This window comes from Mauremys reevesii, linkage group 1, assembly GCF_016161935.1.
Source record: "Mauremys reevesii isolate NIE-2019 linkage group 1, ASM1616193v1, whole genome shotgun sequence".
NCBI lineage: Eukaryota > Metazoa > Chordata > Testudines > Geoemydidae > Mauremys > Mauremys reevesii.
The window spans coordinates 122,768,314-122,791,146 of NC_052623.1; the positions used below are offsets into that span (position 1 = coordinate 122,768,314).

Below are 22,833 nucleotides of genomic sequence, written 5' to 3' on the forward strand. Positions count from 1 at the left end.
TCAGAGTTGTCTGTCAAGAAGGAACTGAGGGTGGGGGTAGCCCACAGCGCCCCTTATACCGCTCCATGGAGGCGCTGCTCCAGGAGTTGCTGGGGTGCTCCCCTATGGGTACTGCTAGGGGAAAAACTTCCAGCACCAGTGCATGTGGCGAGCACGCACACCTATTGTGGAATAGATATGAGCAACACATCTCGAAGAACACCAGTTACGGAAAAGGTAGCTGTCTTTTCTAGCTCAGGCGGTAGTCCCCAGGACCACTATTGAATTTGGTATTCTCCTCTATTATCTGCTTCCTTGACTAATAATTCTTGACATTACCATGACACAAGTTTCAGGTTTGTTAATCTACTAAACTAATATTGAATATTTCAGGACACGTTGTGACTGGGGTTATTAAACTTTGACTATATTCCTTTCTGAGGGCTCAATCCTCCCATTGAAGGCAGTGCAAAACTCCCACAAGCTTCAGAGTGGAGTATGTTTGGGCCTTTGATATACGCCCAATACTGGTCAGAGTGAACAGATTTATAAATTGTACAACACAAACTAAATATTATGAAATAGCAGAGTAGTGATTCTCATTACTGTTGCAGTCTGAGTGCATCAATGTTACTGTTACTTTCTGTTAAGTGCTCTGGTACTTTAAATTTATTGCTGATCTTTTGCTGTTCTGTTTTAGCTGCCTTACTGCAAGCTTATTCTACAGTTGCACTGAACCAGTGGTTCTCAAACTATGGTCCGTGGATTGGTGGTCTACGGAACACTTGCTGATGGTCCACAAACAGCAGGCTGGTCTCATGGTACTGGCTTCTCCTCCCTTTTTTCAACTGCCAAATCAAATTTAAAAAGCAGTTAAAATGCTTACATGGGGAAATAATATTAGGGAAGCAATTGCTGTAGTTGCCACATGGTGGTTATGTGATCATGAGTAGTGGGGGAGAGGTGGTCCACATAATCATACTGGGAGGAGAGGTAGTCCATGAGGCAATATCTCTGTTAAGTTGTGGTCCACTCTGTGGAAAATGTTTGAGAACCTTGCATTGAGCATTTGAGTTGCTTATGTTGAGACTGTGTTGCTGCTCCTTAATCATGCATGTTGCACCTCCATTTCTGTGCAGATTGCAGCCCCCCTCCTGAAGAGTCCAGCCCAGGTATGTGCGTTTTCCATTCATGGCTTCTGCAAATTGCAATTTTTGTTTGTATTTAACAGTGAAACAAGTGTTTTGCTGATGTGTTATCTAATACTGCATTGGAAAGATGTGCAAGGAAAAGTGTTATTTTTCTCCAGTCAGTCCCTTTTTACCAAATAAAAACATGGTAGGAGGAAGACATGGAAGAAGAAATAGCTACAAGTATCGCTTAACTTCTATAAACACATACTGTCTCACCATGAAATCTGATAGGTTATTATTTCCTAAAGAGACATGGAACAGGCTCACTGTAGAGTCTGGTAGCTTTATATGTTGATAGATGAGAAATGGTCAGTGACATTACCTTTAATTTCTCTTGTTGCCAAGTTCTAGTAAATTGATTTGAGGAGTACTAACGTAGGACCTGTTCCAAAGGCCATGGATATCAATTGTTATCTGATTATTGATTTCAATGGACCTTAGATAATGCTGTTTATTGGGTGCTACATTTAGTATTCTCAATGGGCATTAGGAAATGGAGCAATCTGATTGGATGATAGAGGGTAAGTAATTGCTTTGTGGGTGTGCCACAGCATTGTAGGCCATTGGAAACCTAACTTTCAGAACACAAATTTGAAATAGTTTGATTTCATTGTCTACCTCTCCTCCTCACAACACCACCGACTATTCACAGTCTCTAAATTATTCTGCTTAAATATTGCCTCTGTCTCATATTAAACTGCTCTCTCTCCTATTGGAGATCAGTCTGGGAGTGGCATAGAGTCAACATCGATGTTATTAGGTCAACACAGTGTCAGTGTAGATACTGCACAGCTTACATCAAATGTTGCTGGCTTTCAGAAGCCATCCCACAATTCCCCACACTGACAGTTCAATTGGTGCAAAGTGTAGGCGTGCACAAATGATGTAATTATTGCAGTGGCTGGATGCCAACATAAATTAGGTCAACTTAATTTTGTAGTGTAGACATACCCAATTCAGAAAAGCAATTAAGCATGTACCTAACTCTCATTGAAGTCAGTGGGACTTGAAGGCATGCTTAAATACATTATTGAATATGGATGGACTTGAGCCCTGCTTTGCTGAATCAGGGGCTAAACACAGGTCAGCACTTGAATGAATAATCTGGTTTTCAGAGTTGCTGAGAACCTGCAGCTCTCCCAGAGTTAAATTGCAGCTTCATGTGCCCAGTACTTTGATATATGACCCTACCTTTACTGCTGTATTCTCTTTACTGCTGTGGAAAAGGAAGATATAAACTTTAAAAACAAAACACTCTCTCACAACTTTCCCTCTGTACACCTCCGTGTGCGCACATTAACTTAAATAGACTTTCCAGGGACAAAAGCAATAGGGCTTGTGTGCAGTAGTCCTGAGTGGCACTATTATATGTCTTAATAGGTCATTTCAGTATCTAATTTCTGTGCTCCATGGCCCATCATCACAGCCTCTCAGCTATAGAAGCTCTTTCTCTTCCTCCCTTATGCAGTGTTTTTCAGCCTTGGCTGCATTCTTTTTATCTCATTATTTCCATAGGTTCTTCCCTATGGAAAGCAAAATGTCCCTGGAGGTCTCTCCCATTCAGGCCTTCCTCCTGGCTTCCTAATAGCAATAAGAAAAATAAAAAAGACACACATGGAGCCAAATCCTGACATCCTTTACCAAGCAAGGCTGCCATTGACTTCCATGGGTACTGTCTCTTAGTGAGGACTCTGAGATTTGGCCTTCAGTCTGAACTTTCAGTAGTAATTTTAACAAAAGGGGGGGGTATTTATAAACAAAATAAACAAATGGTAACTTTGAACTTTTTTTGACCAGATCTTCAGCTGCTGTAAATCAGCGTAATTGTCCCTCTCACGTCCCTCCACACCTCCATTTACTTTGAAAGTTATATTGATTTCAGTGGACCTATGATGATTTACGCTAGCTATGGGTTTGCCTGTCACCAGATTGGGCACCTCCCGAGCGTTGTGGCCTGGGATCATGCTCATGGGCCTTCTTAGACTCCGACATCCTTTTTGCCATTCACAGTCCCCTTCTTGGGATCTGGGTTTATTCAGATAAAATAAACTAAAAAGTAAAACTCAGAGCCCCAAAACAAAATCCATCCATGTTACCCTCTTGTTAGGTCATTCCCAGGCCTCAGTCTCACTCATTCCTCGCTGTCTGTGATCTCCTGAGCATCTCTGCACTTCACTGCAGCCTCCTGCTGCTCTTTCTAGGGAAATCACCTTATCCATACCCAGATGTGGCCTCTTAATAATCAGAATTGGTTGGCCCCAACCCTCCAGCCCTTCAGGGACAAGCCATCCTATTAATTGTCCCATAGAGTATGTATTGCCATTAAAGTGTTCTGGTGATTTCATAAAATGTAAGAGCAGAGCTTAAGTGGATTGTGTTGTCACAACAGAATTAAAGTACCTGACAGTGTTTCAAATCTTTTATTTGTTTTAAAGAATATATAGTTCCAACAATAAAATCCTGTTAAGAATATTGTTAAAGAAAACACAAACAAAAACCCGATTGAAGAAAGTGAATATATGAGTACTATAGACAATTTATTTTAAAACTGCCAGTGGATCCAGTCCTGATGTGAATCTGTCAGTTACTATTCCTTTCCTCTTTGTTTATAGTCAGTTGCTGATGTCAGATTTCTTTAATTTACATGCGTGGCATCTCTCCTCTCAGATTAGAGGGAAAAGCAATGTCACACTGTTAAATGACAAGATTTGAATTTCATTATTGATGTTCCAAGCCATAAATAAAATATACCAATAGAGGAAAGGTTAGCGCACTCCAACAGAGCTACGAAAGTTTCCGTTACGTAATAGCTGAACCTTGGAAAATAATCCAAGAATTGCATTATCTTTCTGAATCCTGTTTTTATAATGCTACTGATTTACAGTTTGATTGAAAACAGGTATCCATGTCTTTTTTTTTTTAATGGATTTGTTGACAAAGACCTATAATAATTTTGAATTGTAACTCCCCCTGGATTATTTAGAAAGTTAAATATTGCCATGTATTGGAGTGGCTACATTCTAGAAGATATTTTCCATTCTTTTTATCCTTTTATACAAAGCTCTTTAAAGCAAATAACGAGAAATAATTTCTTTAAAATAACCTGAATTTTGTTTTCTGAGGGTTCAGAGTTCCAGATTAGGGCATTTGATTAATTTGGAAAAAGTGTATGATAGAGAATAAAAGACAAGCTGTAATTCTTTGTTAGCTCTTCTGAGCTACTAAAGTAAGGTACTTTAATTATATGCAGTGGAACAGAGCCAAATAACTTTCCTTCATTTAGTTTATTAGATTATCTATCTACTGCATAGGACAGAGGTTTTAAAAGCACCCTAATGCTGGACTTGTCATTTATGATGTTTCTGTTAGCAAGTTTCCATAACTTCCCTCTTTGGATGGTTATCAGGGAAAATTGTATTGTTGTTGGCTCTTAACCATAGACTTCAATTGAAGTCCTGAACAGCTTCCTGTCAGAGGCCTGAAATGATCCTGTTCTTGCATGATTCTGATCCGTACATCACCTTGTATGGTGTGGCCAGTTAGTCCGGTGGTGGTATGACTTCCATTTTTGGACCGTACTGTATGTTAAAAATAAAACTGATTTAAATAGCAGTTTTCCCTTTTTAAATTTCTATTTTTTAAAAGACCAAAAGCAGAACACCTTTCTACCCTGTCTTGTACTATGGAAAAAGTTTTGACAGGGTCTGATTAACTTTTTTCATGGAATGATGAAAGTAGGCTTAAAAAACTGGAGGATGGTTAAGATGTGGGGGGAGGGAAGGAAGTAGAATAATGGAAAAACTGAACTACTGGGGCTTTTTATGGTACATGAGCTTGAGAGGAAGGATGGTGCAATGGTTAGGGTACTAGCATGGGAATCTGGAAACTTAGGTTCAGTTCCCTGCTCTGTCACTGGCTTCATGGTGACCTTAGGGAAATCACTTAGTCTTGCTGTAAAATGGGGATAATAGGACTTCCCTACATCACAGGGGTGTTATGAGGATAAATACATTGACGATTGTGAGGGGCTCAGATGCTGTGGTGCTGGGGGCCATGTAAGTACCACACAAGGGTAAAATAGATTTAGGAGAAACCTTTTTGACACCAAGGAGCAGAAGAAAATTAGTAGCAATTAGCTACACTGTGTATCTGTTACAGAATACAATTCGGCTTTCTTTCCTCCTATCTTCCTCCCCTTGAATAGTGCTTTATAAATCAGTTAGTCTGCTGCCTGCTCTCTGTAGGCAAATATGGCAGCTAGTATATGCTCATGAATATCCACTACCCCAGCCTTACACAGGAGAGCCTTCTTTACTGTTCTGTTGTAATAACAATTCTTTTAAGCACATTACAGTATGGTGCTGAATAGCACTGGAAATAAATGGGCCAGCCAGGAAAAATAAGCTGCTATTAGACTATGCTAAATGCCTGTTATCAATAGTGTTCTACTTTAAATTGAGCCAGAAAGTTTCTTAGGACAATGGCTTTAACATTTTGTTCTTTTTCAAAATAAAAGTATTTAAAATGTCTTTTTAATTTTTTTTTTAACCAGGTGAATGGAGTGAGGCTCTTTACCCCTTGCTGACAACGCTCACGGACTGTGTAGCCATGATGAGTGACAAGGCAAAGAAAGCTATGGTCTTTTTGTTAATGCAAGATAGCGCTCCTACAATAGCTCTGTGCCTGAGCCTTCAATATCGCAGGGATGTTGTCTTCTGCCAAACTGTAAGCAAGAAAGTTGCCTGATATGATTACAGTTAGACTTGTGGTGGGTTTTTAAGAGTCTGAGAGATTAATGTGGTTAGAACTGATAATATTTTATACTTATTGTCTTAACAGCAGTGTAGAAATCAAATGCAGCCTCCCCTCTTGTGCACCGAAAAATAGTACTGCATATAGGTATCTACCAATAAAATGAATTGTCTGCCATCTCTGTCCTGTATATTCATTTAAAAATTATGCTAATTCAGTAGAGTTGTTAATTAATCACAGTTAATTCATGCGGTTAATTAATAAAAATTAATCGTGCTTAAAAAATTAATCATGATTCATTGCAGTTTTAAACGCACTGTTAAACAATAGAATACCAATTTAAATTTATTAAATATTTTGATGTTTTTCTATATTTTCATATATATTGTATTCTGTATTGTCATTGAAATCAAAGTGTATATTGTTTTTATTACAAATATTTGCACTGTAAAATGATAAACAAAAGAAATAGTATTTTTCAATTCACCTCATACAAGTACTGTAGTGCAGTCTCTTTGTCGTGAAAATGCAATTTACAAATGTAGATTTTTTTTTGTTACATAACTGCACTCAAAAACAAAACAATGTAAAACTTCAGCGCCTACAAGTCCACTCAGTCCTACTTCTTGGTCAGCCAATCACTAAGACAAACAAGTTTGTTTACATTTAAAGGAGATAATGCTGCCCTCTTCTTATTTACAATGTCACCAGAAAGTGAGAACAGGCATTTGCATGGCACTTTTGTTGCTGGCATTGCAAGGTATTTACATGCCCAATATGCAAAACATTCATATGCCCCTTCATGCTTTGGCCGCAATTCCAGAGGACATGCTTCCATGCTGATGACGCTCATTTAAAAAAAATGCATTAATTAAATTTGTGACTGAACTTCTTGGGGGGAGAATTGTATGTCCCCTGCTCTGTTTTACCCACATTCTACCATATATTTCATGTTATAGTAGTCTTGGATGATGACCCAGCACATGTTGTTCATTTTAAGAACACTGTCACTGCAGAACTGACAAAACACAAAGAAGGTACCAATATGAGATTTCTAAAGATAGCTACAGCACTCAACACAGGGTTTAAGACTCTGAAGTGCCTTCCAAAATCTGAGCGGGATGAGATATGGATCATGCTTTCAGACGTCTTAAAAGAGCAACACTCCAATGCAGAAACTACAGAATCTGACCCATCAAAAAAGAAAATCAACCTTCTGCTGGTGGCATCTGACTCAGATAATGAAAATGAACATGTGTCGGTCCACTCTGCTTTGGATGGTTATTGAGCATAACCCGTGATCAGCATGGACGCATGTCCCCTGGAATGGTGGTTGAAGCATGAAGGGACATATGAATCTTGAGTGCATCTGGCACATAAATATCTTGCGACACTGGCTACAACAGTGCCATGAGAACACCTGTTCTCACTTTCCGGTTACATTATAACAAGAAGCAGGCAATATTATCTCCTGCAAATGTAAATAAACTTGTTTGTCTAAGCAATTGGCTGAACAAGATGTAGTACTGAGTGGGCTTGCAGACTCTAAAATTTTACATTGTTTTATTTTTGAATGCAGTTATATTTTGTACATAAAAAACAAACAAACAGAAGCGGTGGAGGGAGAAGAAAATATGATCAGCAAAACATTTCTTCCTGACCTGCAATACATTATTGCCTGCATCAAGTGCAAAACTGACCAATATGATTTTTAATATGTTACTTAAAGCAGGGCTCCAAAATGTATCAGATATCAGTGGAAGGATTTGAGGAGGAGGGAACCAACAATGTCTAAGGCTATGGCTCTGTCATAGTCGAAGGTGTAATTTGAAGTTTGCGTAAGCATACATGCACTATCTAGCTAGCACAGCTAAAAATAGTAGTGAAGTCATGACTGCATGGGCTATTACAAGCCCTTCTGGGTCCCCTGGGCATGCACTCATGCTGCATGCACAGCAGCTTGTGCTGCCACATCTTTGCTGCTATTTTTAGTGAGATACCCACTGTAGCTTAATCTAGCTATGTGTAGCTGAGCTGCAGTCACACCTCTGACTGCAGTGTAGACATGGCTTTAGGGTAATTCCCTGGAGAGGTGTCCAGCTCCCAACCCCAGCTGCTTGGAAAGGTGAGGGTGCTTGGATTTCTACTCAAGTGCTGTCCCTGAGCCCTGCTTGGGGGCTCAGACTTTCATGTCTGCCTCTGACTAGAAGATGTCTGATAAATTTGAAGGGCTTCCCACATGTCTGTCTGCTGAAAGACAGAAGGAGCTTTCACACTCTCTTCTCTCACCTGATCAAGCCCATCTACGTTACCGCTTAAGTTGATCTAACTTATATCACTCAGGGGTGTGAAAAAGTCACCCCCCGATCGACACAAATTAGATTGGCCTAAACGCTGTCTACACCAGTGCTATGTCGGCAGGAGAGCATCTCCTACTGACATTGCTTCTGTGCTTCACAAAGGTGGAGTAATTATACTGATGGGAGGGCGCTCTCCCGTCGGTATAGTGTGTCTTCACCACATGTGGTACAGCGGTGCAGCTGCACCAATGTAGCAATGTAGTGTAGACTTGCCCATAGTCTCCTGACTACTCTGTGCCTTCTGCCCTCCTCCTCTGGCTTCTATTTTCCAGGATCTTCTCCCTCTGTGAATAGCTCCAGAGCCTGTCTCTGCTGTTTCTCCTAGCTTTCCCAAACAACAGCAGAGTGAAACCGACATGATGATTATTAGTTTTGCTGCTGCCCTTGAGGTTTTGAATAGTAGAAATGAAAACTTGATGGGAGTCAGTTTTCACTCAGCTGCAGCTTGGCATAGCTCTTAGCAGGAGCAGCAGCACGGGTACTGGAGCAATCTCCCTGCTGACTCAGGTAGATATTTCCTCTAGGGTTCAGTTTCAGATGTCTGAGTATTGGTTCACATTTGCTACAATTGGGTGCCATAATATTTTAAATTAAAGCTTAAATTTTGAGTAATTGATACTTACTTTCCTCCTATTCACCAGGGAAAGCTGACAACTTGCCATTGGTGAGTAGGCAAGTAGATTATTCTATGCCCTGTCATAGTCACACAGTCTTTGCTTAAACACATCAGTGCTCCTTGACATCAGCTAAATTGTAGGAATATTCTGCTAACTCACTACACACCATAGAACAAACATACTCAAATTCTCCTTACAGATATTCCTTATGATTTTAAATCTTTTTGCTCTAATTATACTTTGTCTAATAACCTCAAATCATCAAGTTTAATTTTACAGTAACTGTTATTTAGTTTAAATAGTTCAAACAGCCCTTAGCAATCCTCTTTCAGGTGAAATGATCCCCAAAGGAATTTCCATATGAGGATCAATTCAGAGACTATTTTATACAAAAAGCATTTGATAATATGGGCAATTTCTGTAAACCACTCGCTGCTCTGTGTTTTGAATACAAAAAAATTCCCCCTCATAAATCAATCATTTCCTTCGGCTTAATTCTGCAGTGAAATCATAATCCAGTGTTAGTGGCATCAGTCAGTTGCATTGGAAATTACTTTGTTACAAACACGGAATTAAGATCCACCACAGTATTGGGACCTGATCCTGAGAAGTGCTCAGACCAGCTGCTTCTGCTGAAGTCAGCAGGTGTTCACAACACTACAAGGAAATGTTTGCATAAAAAAACAGGCATTGTAGCCTTTAAACTTTTTTTAAAATGTCAGTGGAATAATTTCTGTTAATATTAAATCTAAGTTTCAGAGTTAAAACTAGTTGTGTCTTTTACGCCTGTAATTGAAATTGTTTTCCAAGGAAATCTTGGAGATTAATTAATAAAACTTAGATTCTAATACAACTGGTCATGTGAATAAAACTAATAGACCTGAAGGCAACAGGAATCCCTGTAAGTCTAATAAAATATTTCCCATTTTTTTATTAATATTTCTCTTGAACTGTGAGGAAGGAGTGTCACTTCTAAAGAAAAAGAATATCAGTTTGACAGCTGTTACAGCATCTCTTAGAAACTACAATGCTTTCATTTTGGATTAGAGACCCACATTTTCTAGTTATTTTACTTTTGCATTTCTTCTCTTCTGTAGCTGACAGCTCTTATTTGCGGTTTCATTATCAAGCTGAGGAACTGCCTGCATGATGATGGATTCCTAAGGCAGCTCTACACCATTGGTCTGCTGGCGCAGTTTGAAAGCCTTTTGAGCACATATGGTAAAGTCACTCTGCATGGGACATTGTTTATGAATTGACAGTTTCAGCTTAATATAGGCCACAGTTGCAAAATGAGTGTGCAGCATTTGGAATAATCTGCAGTTCAGCAACAAAAAAGAATTTTGAACTGAACCATAAAACAAAATTATAGTTTAAATATTTATTCAGCCCCTGAAATAGAAGCTTTGTATTTCTTTCATTTAAATGATTTATATTTCATAAAATAAGACTGTGGTTACTTGATCAAACTTGTTCTTTTCTGAAGAGAAATGGAATTAAACTCCAACCAAGTTAAGAGGAACTACTTGCAAAAAATACAATTTGCAATTTCTTGAACCTCCTTAAATACATAATAGAGAGACTGAAGAGGTATTAGGAGTATGACTCTATGAATAAATCCAGATCCACTCATACTACTGTGCAGTATGGAATTAATGCTTTTTGAGCTGATGACAAATTGACAGAATACCGTGCTTATGGATATGACCAGCCTCTGAAGCATTTACTAACATTATTTATCAATGGAAAAAACCATAAAGTATACTTTAAGGTTGTAGCCACGGATGTGTTTTCCATCTTTACCAAGATTCATAAAGCCAATTAAGACTCCAGTCCTGCAATCAGATCAACTTTTACTTATCTCTGTGTTTGTGAGAGGCTCATTAATGTCAAAGGTTTTTAGCATGGAGGCAAGGGGCTACCCGTGTAGATCCAGTTGAAAGATAAGGGTCTCCTAATTTCTTCAGAATGCTGGTGAACCCCAATCATATCAAGTGTGTGTTTGAGACTAGATAAGAGAAAATTGTTTATTTATGGAAAGTAATTACTGCAATCCACTTTTCCGCTCCTTGATTTAGGTGAAGAGCTGGCAATGCTGGAGGACATGAATTTGGGAATAATGGATTTGAGAAATGTAACCTTTAAAGTAACTCAGGCCACATCAAATGCATCTGCTGACATGCTGCCAGTCATTACAGGAAATCGGTAAAAAAAAAAAAAAAAAGTAAACCCAAACAGAGGAGAAGGGGGGCAGTGGGGCTAGAAGAAGGAAAGATTAAAAATATACTTGAACCTCAAGTGCAAAACAGCCAATATCTGGATATATTTTACAATCCCAACATTTCAAATAGAATGATTTTGAAGCTGATCTTGATTAATTTTTACTATTGCTTTATTTTACAAACAGCCAAACTGAAAAGTGCATAACAAGATGACTCCAGAAACATGACAAACTTGTTATCATATGTAAATATTAAGTTGTCCTGGCTTTTCATAATCACAAGGGTTTCAAGCATTTTTGAAGTCTCATCCTAAAAAGATCAAAAAATAAAAAGTCTATTTGAATTAACAAAAGGCAGTTTTCCAATATACACTAGGATTTGTTACAGCTTTAATCTGGTGAGAATAGCAAAGCTTTCACACCGTCAGAACAACACATTGAATCGGACACTTCAACCTGCCATCTAGTCAGTTAGGCCGCAGTCCTGCTCCTGGCACAATACCAGCAGATCCTTGCACCCATGCAGACTCTCATTGAAATCAGCAGGACTCTGCACGAATGCGGGGATCTGCCCAGAAGGAGCTGGTATTGGGATCGGGGCTTTAGCTAGGGAAGGGCAGGACCCTCACTGAACTAAATGAGTTTCTTTACAATTTAGTTGAGATTTTAACTGATGTACTTTTAGTCCAATAAGAGAATTAAAATACAGGAAATATGTGATTTAAAACCAATACAACGGCAAAACATGATATTGGAGACATTAAATATAGACATGAACATGTCTTTTCATCTTCAGTTAGACTACAGAAAATGAAGCATCATTTCTAAAAGCATATGTAATTTTTGTGGTGTTAGCTTTATGTTGAGGGGAAATTGCTGTTTGTGTGTTCTGCTTCTGTCCACTAAAAACTGCAAATTTGGCCTAAACTATACTCTTTTTCCCCTCCATCCAATGTAAGACAGACTGACTATTTTAATATAATATTTTCATAGGCTCCTTAGCACAGTGGTTGAAAGCTTTTAAAGTATCACTGTGGTCAGAAAAATAATTGTAAAGATTCTGTATTTGTTCTCTCATTGACCTCTGTATCAAATTGCCTTTTTTACATGTACCCCACCCTCCAGCCCCTAAATGCCAGTCCTGCAAATTCAGTCTGGTGCTTGTAAGTCAAGTGGGTTCTTCTTGCTTCTGTATCATCTTCAGTAATAAAGATTTTGAAATCAAAGTTACCGGACTGTTGATGGTGTGTGAGGCACACTAAAATCCAGCTTGTTCTCCCAGAGCCATGCACACTCTGCAGTAGTAAATTAAATGAAAACTAATTTTTGACAGCAAGGTAAACAGATAAAACACAAAAGGTAAACACGCCAGGACATAAGCTGAGTGCTGCAGTTTTTAAATTGCTTTCTTTTCTGAACAGTACGAAGCTTAAAAGCACTAGCATGTCTTTGATACCCTATTAATTTGCTGTATGTTCAGCTATTATTCTTTGCAAAAAGAAATGTCACATTTTTAAAAATACGGATCAGTAAGCAAATGCCTTAGTTGTAATATTTTCCGTTTTGTTTGTTTGAAGTGATGGATTTAATGTGAGGATTCCTTTGCCAAGCGCCTTGTTTGATTCGTTGCCCCGGGAGATTCAGAGCGGCATGCTACTGAGAGTTCAGCCTGTTCTTTTCAACGTGGGAATCAATGAGCAGCAAACCCTAGCAGAGAAGTACATATTCAATCACAAAAATTCAAGCTTAAATGATGAGAGAGAATCTTTTACCCTGCTGGAAATACATTTCTGCGATGATGGAATACCTTGCATTATTGTCATAAAAGAAAATAAATGCTGGATAAATAAAGGCATGTTTCGCAGTCACATATCTTTGGATCAGTGACTACAGCCTCCTCCTTAGTCCTACTCATTGTTGTTTTGTATCCCTTTTACCTGTCTCTGGCAAGACAACAGGCCAAAAGTTCTCGGCAAAAGTTTCAGATGGTATTTTCCCAAACCAAATTAACTTGAAATTTCCAAATAAATGGGCTTTTAATATTGAAAGATAGAGAAACCAAGATTTTAAGTATTAACTGCCAAAGCCTGAGTGCGTATGTATGCACCTACATATAATTTTACTCCTGGAATAAATCTCTTTAACTTTTTATGCTGCACTCCTCACTATCTTAGTAGAGGATTGAACTTTCAGGAATTTCGTAGGTTGAATCTTTAAGTGACCCTCTCATGCTTAAATGTCAGAAAAGAAAAGGAGTAAAGGTATCTCTGGGCTAATGTTGTGCCCTTTTCTCATCTTTAAAGGTTTGGAGACACCTCGTTACAAGAAATAATTAATATGGAGAGTTTAGTTCGGTTGAATTCCTATTTTGAGCAGTTCAAGGAAGTTTTGCCCGATGATTGTAAGTACTCAGTAATTTATAGCAGGTAGACCTAGTATTTTTCATTTAAATAGCTGATTAGTTTGTATCAAATTAATTGTTTAAATGTTGAAACTACTCCAGTATCAATGGCACCAGAGCAGTGATGAAACTGTGTGTTGCAATTTCAGAGTTAAATAGCGTTATATAAAATGATTTGCGGCTCACTCTGATTGAACTTTTATCCTATGAGTGGTATATTTATTTATAAAATGTATGGCTGCTGGGGGAAAATTATACAAGTGAATATTTTCACAGCTGGTACTATGGCAGAAACTCTGCCTGCTACTATGGTAGTATTCTCCACATGCATGATGGTCTGTTGTGAAATCAAGACACCACACCTTGGACACACACCATTCCTCCTGTATTTTTCCTTTTAAGCTCCTGTGAAATGATAGCATTTGTAGCCAGCGAGGTTGCTTCAAAGAGTGGAGAACCAGTTGCTAGAGCAGGTATGAAGGCTGCAAGTCAAAATTCCACCCTGTATGAGGGCAAACTTCTTGTACATTTTCTTATTCTTTTATCTGGAGGCAGGGTGTAAGTATATATGCGTGGAAACACAAAATAAGATAGAAGTTAGTTGGCACAACTTTGAAGTCACAACCTTTCCTTTTTCCATATACAGAAACCATTGGGCTCCAAACCACATTTATGGGATTTGCATCAGACACATACACACAAAAACAAATACATAAGCATTCGAAAGGCCAGTAACAACGCTAGGGAGATCCCTCCTTCCCCAAACTAAGGCATGTTATCCCCTTGCTCCCTTGCACAGAGGAACATGGGACACTGCCCATCTTTTTAATCACCATCGGGCCAAATTGCATTCTTAGTTATACTGGATTTATCCTGGTGCAGCTGAGAACAGCATCTGGCCCCCTGTCTCCAAGTTCCCATTAGTCCTGTGTAATCACATTCTGTGAAGACTTTACCTAAAAAAACTACATTTGATTTTAATATTTTGGTGCCACATGTTAAATAATAAAAAATAATTAACTTTCAATGTCCTGTATCAGAGGGGTAGCCGTGTTAGTCTGGATCTGTAAAAAGCAAGAAAGAGTCCTGTAGCACCTTATAGACTAACAGACGTTTTGGAGCATAAGCTTTCGTGGGTGAATACCCACTTCTGAATACCCACTTTGTCAGACGAAGTGGGTATTCACCCACGAAAGCTTATGCTCCAATATGTCTGTTAGTCTATAAGGTGCCACAGGACTCTTTCTTGCTTTTTTCAATGTCCTGTTTTTCTTCTCTCTCTTCATTCTTCTTTATTTTCTTCTCGATGTGAGGAGTCATTCAAATCATTTTTTCTTCCCTCTCCAATTCTGTCCTCTCTGTTTTGTTCACTCCTCTCCCTTCTCTCTCCCTTGGCTCATTTAATTCTGTCTCCTGCTTTGCTAGCTCTCACTCTCTCTTTCCGGAGCATTCCTTATCCTGCAGTCTGTTTTCCTCCCCCTGCGAGAGACCAACTAAGCTAGAAAGAACTGACCAAGTCCTGTCATCTTGTCCACCAGCCTTTATCTTCTTCTGATCTTCCCTAATCTCTGACACTCACTGCAGCTCCATCTTTTTTTCATTGTCCCTCCCCTTACCTTCAGAGTGTCCTCCTCTCCCACACCTCTCTTGTTTGTGTCCTTTGTAGGGCTGGAAGGAGGTATGATACTTTCAGAATTAAAACCCTAGGACACCTTTGTGATAGTGTCTTTAGCATTGTGAAATAGTCATTCAAATGACAAAAGTACATCTTATTGTTAAAAGTGGGGTCTGGTGCCATACTTCCAGCTTCCACCTCAATACTACCACGTACATATTTTCTGCACTAGAAGCTTTCTTATAGTAACTTAGTGTTCCGAGTAAATTTATCTTGAAGCATAGAAAAAGTGTCACTAATATGCACTTTGAGTAAAAGAACAGCTTTGATAGTGTCTATACCCATTTGGCTTTTCTCTTTGTTCCAAGTACCATTCATCACACTGGTTTTCCTGCCACTGGACTATTTGCTCTGTGTTTACCAGGGATAAAATCTGCTTGATATTACAATACATCTTGAACAACTGTTTTGTGATTATATATTAACCAGATACTCTGATTAGTGATGTGAAAAATTGGGAAATTTCAGGTGCCTCAAAAGAAGTTTCTGGGACATCTTGTGAAAAGCTGGGGTAAAACCAGATGTATGCTTACAGGAGGGAACGAAGTGAGGGCAGTTCTCTTTCTGCTTCTGTTCCAAGCACATAGCGGCAATATTTGAGCAGGGTTACAAGCTGAAACAGGCACTATTTTCCGTGAGCCCATGCCCAGCTCAGGCAGAGCAAGGAGAGTGTCTAACAATTTCCCCAGCTGGCGTGGGGCTGCAAAGCAGATGGTTGGTATCAGTAACTACGTAAGTGCAAAGGACGAGTGGCCATTGGGGAAACTGCTGGTCCTTTGTTCAAGGGAAGGAGTGCTCTGGGAGACACAAGATCACTTAAATGGAGACTCAGAAGGAGTCAACCAGGGTAAATGCGTCCCAAAAGCAACTTCTCTGCTTTTCTGCTATTGTCAGAAGAAACTTCCTGCAGGACCCTCCAGACTTGTAGGATCCAAGCACTTCAGGGTTGCTGAAGCATGAATTACTCCTGGTTGGAGAGAGGATATGAAGTGTGTTTCTCCTCCATTTTATCCTCTTGGACTGTTGAGAAACATTTGGAATGGCAGCCTGTACACTCTCCCCACAGCAGGCAGTCTCTCTGTGTAGGGAGCCAGCAGGGCAGACCATTAGAAGTAGCTATTCTCACGGCTTGCTGGTGCCTTGGTACCATCTGAGAGAAGAGACGTGGTCCAAAAACTGAATCACATGGTTCACAGCATGTTTATTTTGTCAGATAATAATTCTCTAACAGTATATATCACCTCATTTATCCAGTTGCAGCTTTAGGATGTGTACAATGTGTACAATTATGTAATAATTGCTGTACAGGACCTTGATACTTATGTACTAAATGATATATAATGCTTGGATTATGAATAGAGGTGACTATTGAAATTTCCATGGCATTTTGAAGGGCTGTTTCCTTCAGTAGGAGTCTAATCAAAGACCTTAATTAATTTTAGTTCAGTACTAATAAACAATCTACAGAATGCTAAGTCCTACAGGGAGAGTGCCTCGCTTCACTCAGTAATGGCTTCTCTGACCAGCTGAATGATGCTGACAGGAATCTGAAAGTTTGTGGATACTGTGATGTTGGACATTGAAGGGAGGGCAGAATGTAAGATGAGATTTCCAGAGTCCTTGCAGGAACAGGTGCAATCCACTATGGCCTCTTGAGGAGGGAAATATGACACCCAACATATAGGATAGTAAACTGATCCTGTTTTCCTGTGTGATTACTTTGCACTCAGATTCTGGTTTCCCAGAGACTGAAATCCTGTGAAAATATCATTGTGTAACCAATGGCCACTAACAAGTAGGAGTTGTTTTTATTTTATAGGCCTACCTCGATCTCGTAGTCAGACGTGCCTGCCTGAACTGTTAAGGTTTCTGGGACAGAATGTACATGCAAGAAAAAATAAGAATGTTGATATTCTTTGGCAAGCTGCTGAGGTATTTATCATTCTAATTATTGCCACGCTCTGACAGTCTTTTTTGTACATGTACAGTATATACTCCCCTTTCTTCTTTCAAGTTTATTTTTGTAACCTATAATTTCCAAATTTCCCAGTTGTCTTGCAAGTAGATTTTTAAGTGGCCCCTACCTCAAGTCTCTAAGGTTGGAAAGGAAAGTATCCACTTTTAAATCCAATAAATTCTTCACACAGATGTTAGAGGGTGTTTTGGTTGAAGGGTTGGAAGATGTCTTTCCACAGTAACTCTTGCACCATTCTCCTCTGGCCTATAGAATAATAGAGACCAGTCTGACAAGCAGATGTCAGAAATCACTAGATTAAAAATGTAAAACACTAATTTTTGACAGAGCTTTTAGATAAAGACAAATCTTATTATCATCTTGGTGAAATATCTTTCCAAAATAACTTTTTCGCACAACACCAATAACTAAAGGTACAGTGGTTCCATCACGCTGCCTCTAATACTACGACTTTTGACATCAGAGATCTAAAATGTGAGCTGATGCAAAATGCAATTTCTATTATAAGGGGGCTGGGGAGAGGGACAATAAGTGTGTTCTCTTAGCCAAAGTGTTTCCCACAAAGAAGAAATGATGAATTGTATATCCCACCTCTAGATATGCCGGAGACTAAACGGTGTTCGATTTACAAGTTGTAAAAGTGCCAAGGACAGGACAGCCATGTCAGTGACCCTAGAGCAGTGTTTGATCCTGCAGCATGAACACGGAATGGCTCCTCAGGTCTTCACCCAGGCACTGGAGTGCATGAGGAGGTAAGAGTTGGACTGCTCACTAGTCACTTATTCCTAATTCAAGATCCGTGTAAACTGCAGATGAGTGGTTGTCTCTTTTTGGGAAAGGATTAGTTCCATCAAAAAATAAAGTAAAATAAACCCCACAGGCTATAGTTGGCTGTCAGACCATCTCTCTTTCAATCTTAAATTCCTTGACCTGTGCAAAGTAAAATTGATTATTGCCAAATTTGCACAAGGTGCTCTTTAAGGGGCAAGAAACAATTTGTAACCTTAGTTTTCGACAATGTATTGGAAGTGTTCAGAGAAGCACATAAGAGAGACCTTTCAAACAGACTGTCAGTGCTGAGCTACCAGTTGAGCATAGAAGACTAATGCCCACTTGAAAGTCACAATGATTGTGACATTCCCTTGTCTGCCATTATGGTGCTATCTTTTTAATTTAGTTTTTGATCAGGAGGTTTTCTCAGAAATGACCTCTCTGTTCTTTCTTTTGTGACGGGTACGCATCTGCAGGTTGCACTGGTTTGCTATGCTTACTCCTTAGCAGTGAAACAGTTTGCTCACTGGGCAAATTGTCATTTTGAGTGTTTCATGATACAGCAACCAAACCCCATCAAAACCTGTCAGTGTTCTGTTGTCATATCAATTTAACAATGTTCTGTATTCTGAAGCAGCAGACATGTTTGCCGAGTTAAATACTAAAAAAAAAAAAAATCTGTTTATTGTTGTTCAATGCCTTGTTTCAAGCACTGCTGGAAAACTCCGTATTTCACATACCAAAAGAAAGGATAAGAAATCCAGTTTTAGTCTCTATTAATGTAGTTCAACAATGCTGTTGAGTCCTGTTTTTGACATTCACTCTTACTGAACATACTGTACTGTGTGTCTTCTCACCAAATTCTTGAAAGTGTTCAATTCTCTTATCCTTTCTGTATGTTTTTGCTATTTGACCCTTTCTTAATCTTCAATTGCCTACAAGAAAATACTTTACATGATAGCAGCTACAGCCTCTTACTCTGGTAAATTTTGTTTTTTAAATGATTTCACTCCTAGATTTTATTGGTTGCCTGTAGTCTTTCTTTTTCTCACTTAGTTTAATGGCTTTGTGATACTGGATTCATTCATGCTATGTATGAAACTTGTGCATTTAGAGACAAGTTATCCCTTGATGTTAGAAGTTGAGGTATCTTGACACAGCACCTTAAGTAGTATAAATGTTACAAAGTACTATATGGCAGAAATTCTGTACAAAACAGCAAACAAAAGGCCAGTAAAGCCAGACACCCCCAGATCTGAAGTCTGACTTCATTCGAGGTATTTGGATCTAATCTCAGTCAGCAGTATAATTCCTTTTTAGTGTAGCTAAGTTGGATCTTTTCAGTGGTACTAACCGTCATTAAAGAATAACATGGAGGGAAATGGATCTGTTTTTAAAATAAAATTTTGCAGTTAGTCTTAGGTCACATTCAAGTAATAGATTAGTGAAGAATTTTTCTCCTCCATTTCTCTTTCCTTTTGTAGAGTTATTCTCACTATGAACATTTCACTTTGTCAAATGCGGGGGAGGGATAGCTCAGTGGTTTGAGCATTGGCCTGTTAAACCCAGGGTTGTGAGTTCAATCATTGAGGGGGCCACTTAGGGAGCTGGGGCAAAATCAGTACTTGGTCCTGCTAGTGGAGGCAGGGGGCTGGACTCAATGACCTTTCAGGGTCCCCTCCAGCTCTATGAAATAGGTATATCTCCATATATTATAAATGAAACACATACTATTAGGCATAATCTAGTATGTTCCAAATGTAGATTTTTATTTTTTTTTTTGCTCTTTAGGAGTGTCTGCATGAGCCTGGGATAAGTCTAACTAACCTGGATGCCAGTGGTATTCAGTTTTATATTACATGAGTTGGTAAAGAGGTGACTTGCTGTGGCCTGGTCTTCCCTAGAAAATTGTCAGCTTAATTTTGTTGCTCAGAGAAGTGAAAAATCCACATCCATGAGTGGTGTAATTAAGCTGATCTAATCCCCAGTATAGGCAGCGCTAAATCGATGGAAGAATTTTTCTATCAACCCAGCTACTGCCTCTTGGGGCAGTGGATTACCTGGGCCGACAGGAGAACCCCTCTTGTCAGCATAGGTAGCATTTACGCTAAGTGCCACAGTGGCACAACTGCAGTGGTTCAGCCATGCCTCTGTAGCATTTCAAGTGTAGACAAGCTCTACATCTCCTGTGCTTTTGTTCTTTCTTTTTCTTTTCCCATCCTTCTCTTCATTTTCCGTTCTCTGGTTTTCAGCCTTGATGTATGTCTTTCTGTCACTTTCAGTGCTGCTTCTTCCCTCCTTCCTTCTTCTTTACCCTCATGTTGTCTTCTCTCTCTCTCCTTCCCCATATTTTGTTTCTTTTCCTCTCATCTTCCAAGATCAAAAAGCTTTGCCTTGTCCCTCACCCAACCCATTCAGTCTAATCTCTCTCTCTAACACTGATCACATTTTCCATTCAGTTCTAGCACTCTGTTCACTGCCTCCCCTACTCCCACCCAAATCCATTTACATTCCCTTCATCCACTCCCCAGCATTCTCCCTCCATTTATTTTGCCCCCAATAAATATTGATTCACACTCACTTATCCCAAGTATATTCACCTTTTCGTATCCTAACTTCATATATAAGAGAGTTGAGGTTGCTCAGCACCTTGCACAGAGGCACTTGTTACTCACAAGATTAGGCCCCAAAATTGCAGGTGTTTGTGGCTTTCGCATTGAAAAGGACAGTAGTAAGAACAGAATAGTGATCCAAAATGAAGAGCTGGGCTGAGAAACCTCAGCTAACCTGGACAGGTGTTCTCTGCTGTTGGCCCTCTTTGCTCAAAAACAGTCTGGGCAGTGAGGGTCCATTTGGAGACAATGATTCTGAGACCTGGGAATTCCCCCACTGCCCATGTCTGCAGTTGCATAAATCAAACACTGCCCAAATGTGTGTTTGAAAAGCATTTTGAGAATAAGTATAATTCATTTTGAAGCACAATATCTGATCTGTTGCATTGTAATAGACAGATCAGAGGCTGTTTAATTAATTCACTGCAACTCGCATTGAAGCATGTTTGAAAGGGTCAAATACTACAATGGTTATTCATGTTCAGGTTGCTTTTTGAAGCTCCATTTCTTTGCAGCATGTGGAAGCATGGTAGGGCAGCATGGACTATTGCTTGGCCAATTGAGAGAATGAACATGGAAAACCATTCTTGTTCAACCTACATGTATTTCTTTTCAGTAGACTACAGTATTTTTTCTTATTTTTCTCTTTTTATTCTCTTTCTCTCTCCTTTTATCTGTAATTGTGGTGATTTTTTTGGCATTACTCCACGCTTCCTTTACTCCATGTTTTGATTTTGTTGTGGCTTCTTCCATGTTTTTCATTTCACTTCTTGGTCACCTTGTTTTCCCATCTCTTTTGATACATGTGTTGCATGTCTGCCTTCCTTTCTGTTTTATTTTCCCTTCTCCCAAACTTCTTCCTTTTCACAGCATTGGAACACGGGAGGTAGTCACCCAGAAGAACTTGAGTGGCTTGGTGCCCATCCGAGATTTCGGGCTAGACCCCAGCCTCCTCTACTCTTTTCCTTTATTAGCTCTGAGCCCCAATTTACTGATTGTGTGGCTGTTTTTGAGCGTAGCATACCTGGTGGCCCGATTACGTTGCAAATGAAGACAAGCTTAAAAAAAACAAAAATAGATAAAGTGCTTAAATATGTATTGCCACCTGATACCTGCTGGACAAAGGAATGTGTCATAGCAATGTCTGCCAAGAATTATTATTATGCCTTACAATTTTACGTTTATATTGTACTAAACTGTAAATATACATCAAATTATTTTATCAAGAGGAATTGTATTGAAAGTTTAAACCACTGTTATGCTTTCAGTGCTTGTAACATAGTCTGAAGTTGGCTGTTACCTCGTTACTTTAGCTGGCCTGAAGATCAGTTTCTCTTACCAAATATTTCTCTTACATTCAGATCTAAGAGTCTCTGTCATATATACAGTTTTGTGTTACTTGTTTCATGTATTCCAGAGAAAGGAACTCTGTCTGAAAAGAATTTGTATCTTTTTGTATAATCTTTAAGTGTATGCTAACCTTGCCTTTCATTTTTATGAGGTATGAAGAGAAAAAATTAAAATAAATAGGTGGGGTTTATAACAGACGTAACTAAATAAATTTGACACTTTCTACTTCCATTTCAAAGCATAATCGCTAAATTACAGTAGTAAACAGTTTGCAGAACCCATAGTCTTGTTCCTTTCTCATGTTTAAATCTATTTCAATAGCATATACTGTACCCGCTCAAAAAACCCTTGAATTGCAGTGTACTGCATGCAATATTATTCCATTATGTTTACTGGTATACATTTCTGTAGCCTATTTAAGTGACTGACTCAGAAAAGGAGAGTATGCCGTAAAAATAGACTGATAGTGATCCATTGTTCATTTATTCCTCCTTGGGGAAAGATGCTCCATTTTTAAATTATAAAAAAAAGAATTCTGAATCAGGATAATAACTTATAAATTAATTATGTTGACATTTAATATACCAGGCAAGAAAAGAGGTATATTAGTTAGCTCCCTTAGTGTGGTTACACTGAACTACAAAGGCAAAGCATTTGGGTTTTGTGCAGGGACAATAGACAAAATGTTACTGTTATTTCTATTCTTAAATATTTGCTATGTGCACAGATATTATGGTTATGGGAGCCACATAAGGACCTAGGTAGGTAAATAGATGACAGTGAGTTAATATGTAATTTCTATCATCATTATAATTAGCTCAAATAGGCACATAGCAGCATTCAAAAAGCCTAGATAACTGTAACTGTTATATTCATTATGATGTCTTTTAGAAGCATTTCTGACCAGTAATAACGCAAGATGAAAAA

At 38.9% G+C, this 22,833-nt stretch overlaps 1 protein-coding gene across 14 annotated transcripts in view; it reads left to right on the forward strand.

Annotated features, from left to right (window-relative positions):
- INPP4A (inositol polyphosphate-4-phosphatase type I A) overlaps positions 1-22,833 on the forward strand; it is a 212,538-nt gene that overhangs the window by 173,865 nt on the left and 15,840 nt on the right. For 4 of the 14 annotated variants that reach the window (XM_039509770.1, XM_039509854.1, XM_039509697.1 and 1 more), the window contains 9 exons: positions 1,119-1,151; positions 5,725-5,897; positions 9,999-10,122; positions 10,980-11,106; positions 12,700-12,840; positions 13,426-13,523; positions 17,018-17,130; positions 17,771-17,925; positions 21,427-21,622. In XM_039509770.1, the coding sequence (XP_039365704.1) occupies positions 1,119-1,151; positions 5,725-5,897; positions 9,999-10,122; positions 10,980-11,106; positions 12,700-12,840; positions 13,426-13,523; positions 17,018-17,130; positions 17,771-17,925; positions 21,427-21,607 (1,145 nt within the window). In that variant the 3' untranslated portion in view covers positions 21,608-21,622. Of the gene's footprint in view, positions 1-1,118; positions 1,152-5,724; positions 5,898-9,998; positions 10,123-10,979; positions 11,107-12,699; positions 12,841-13,425; positions 13,524-17,017; positions 17,131-17,770; positions 17,926-18,406; positions 18,507-21,426; positions 21,767-21,973; positions 22,008-22,833 lie in introns of those variants that run through there. The other 10 variants (XM_039510629.1, XM_039510236.1, XM_039510087.1 and 7 more) reach the window with 7 other exon arrangements.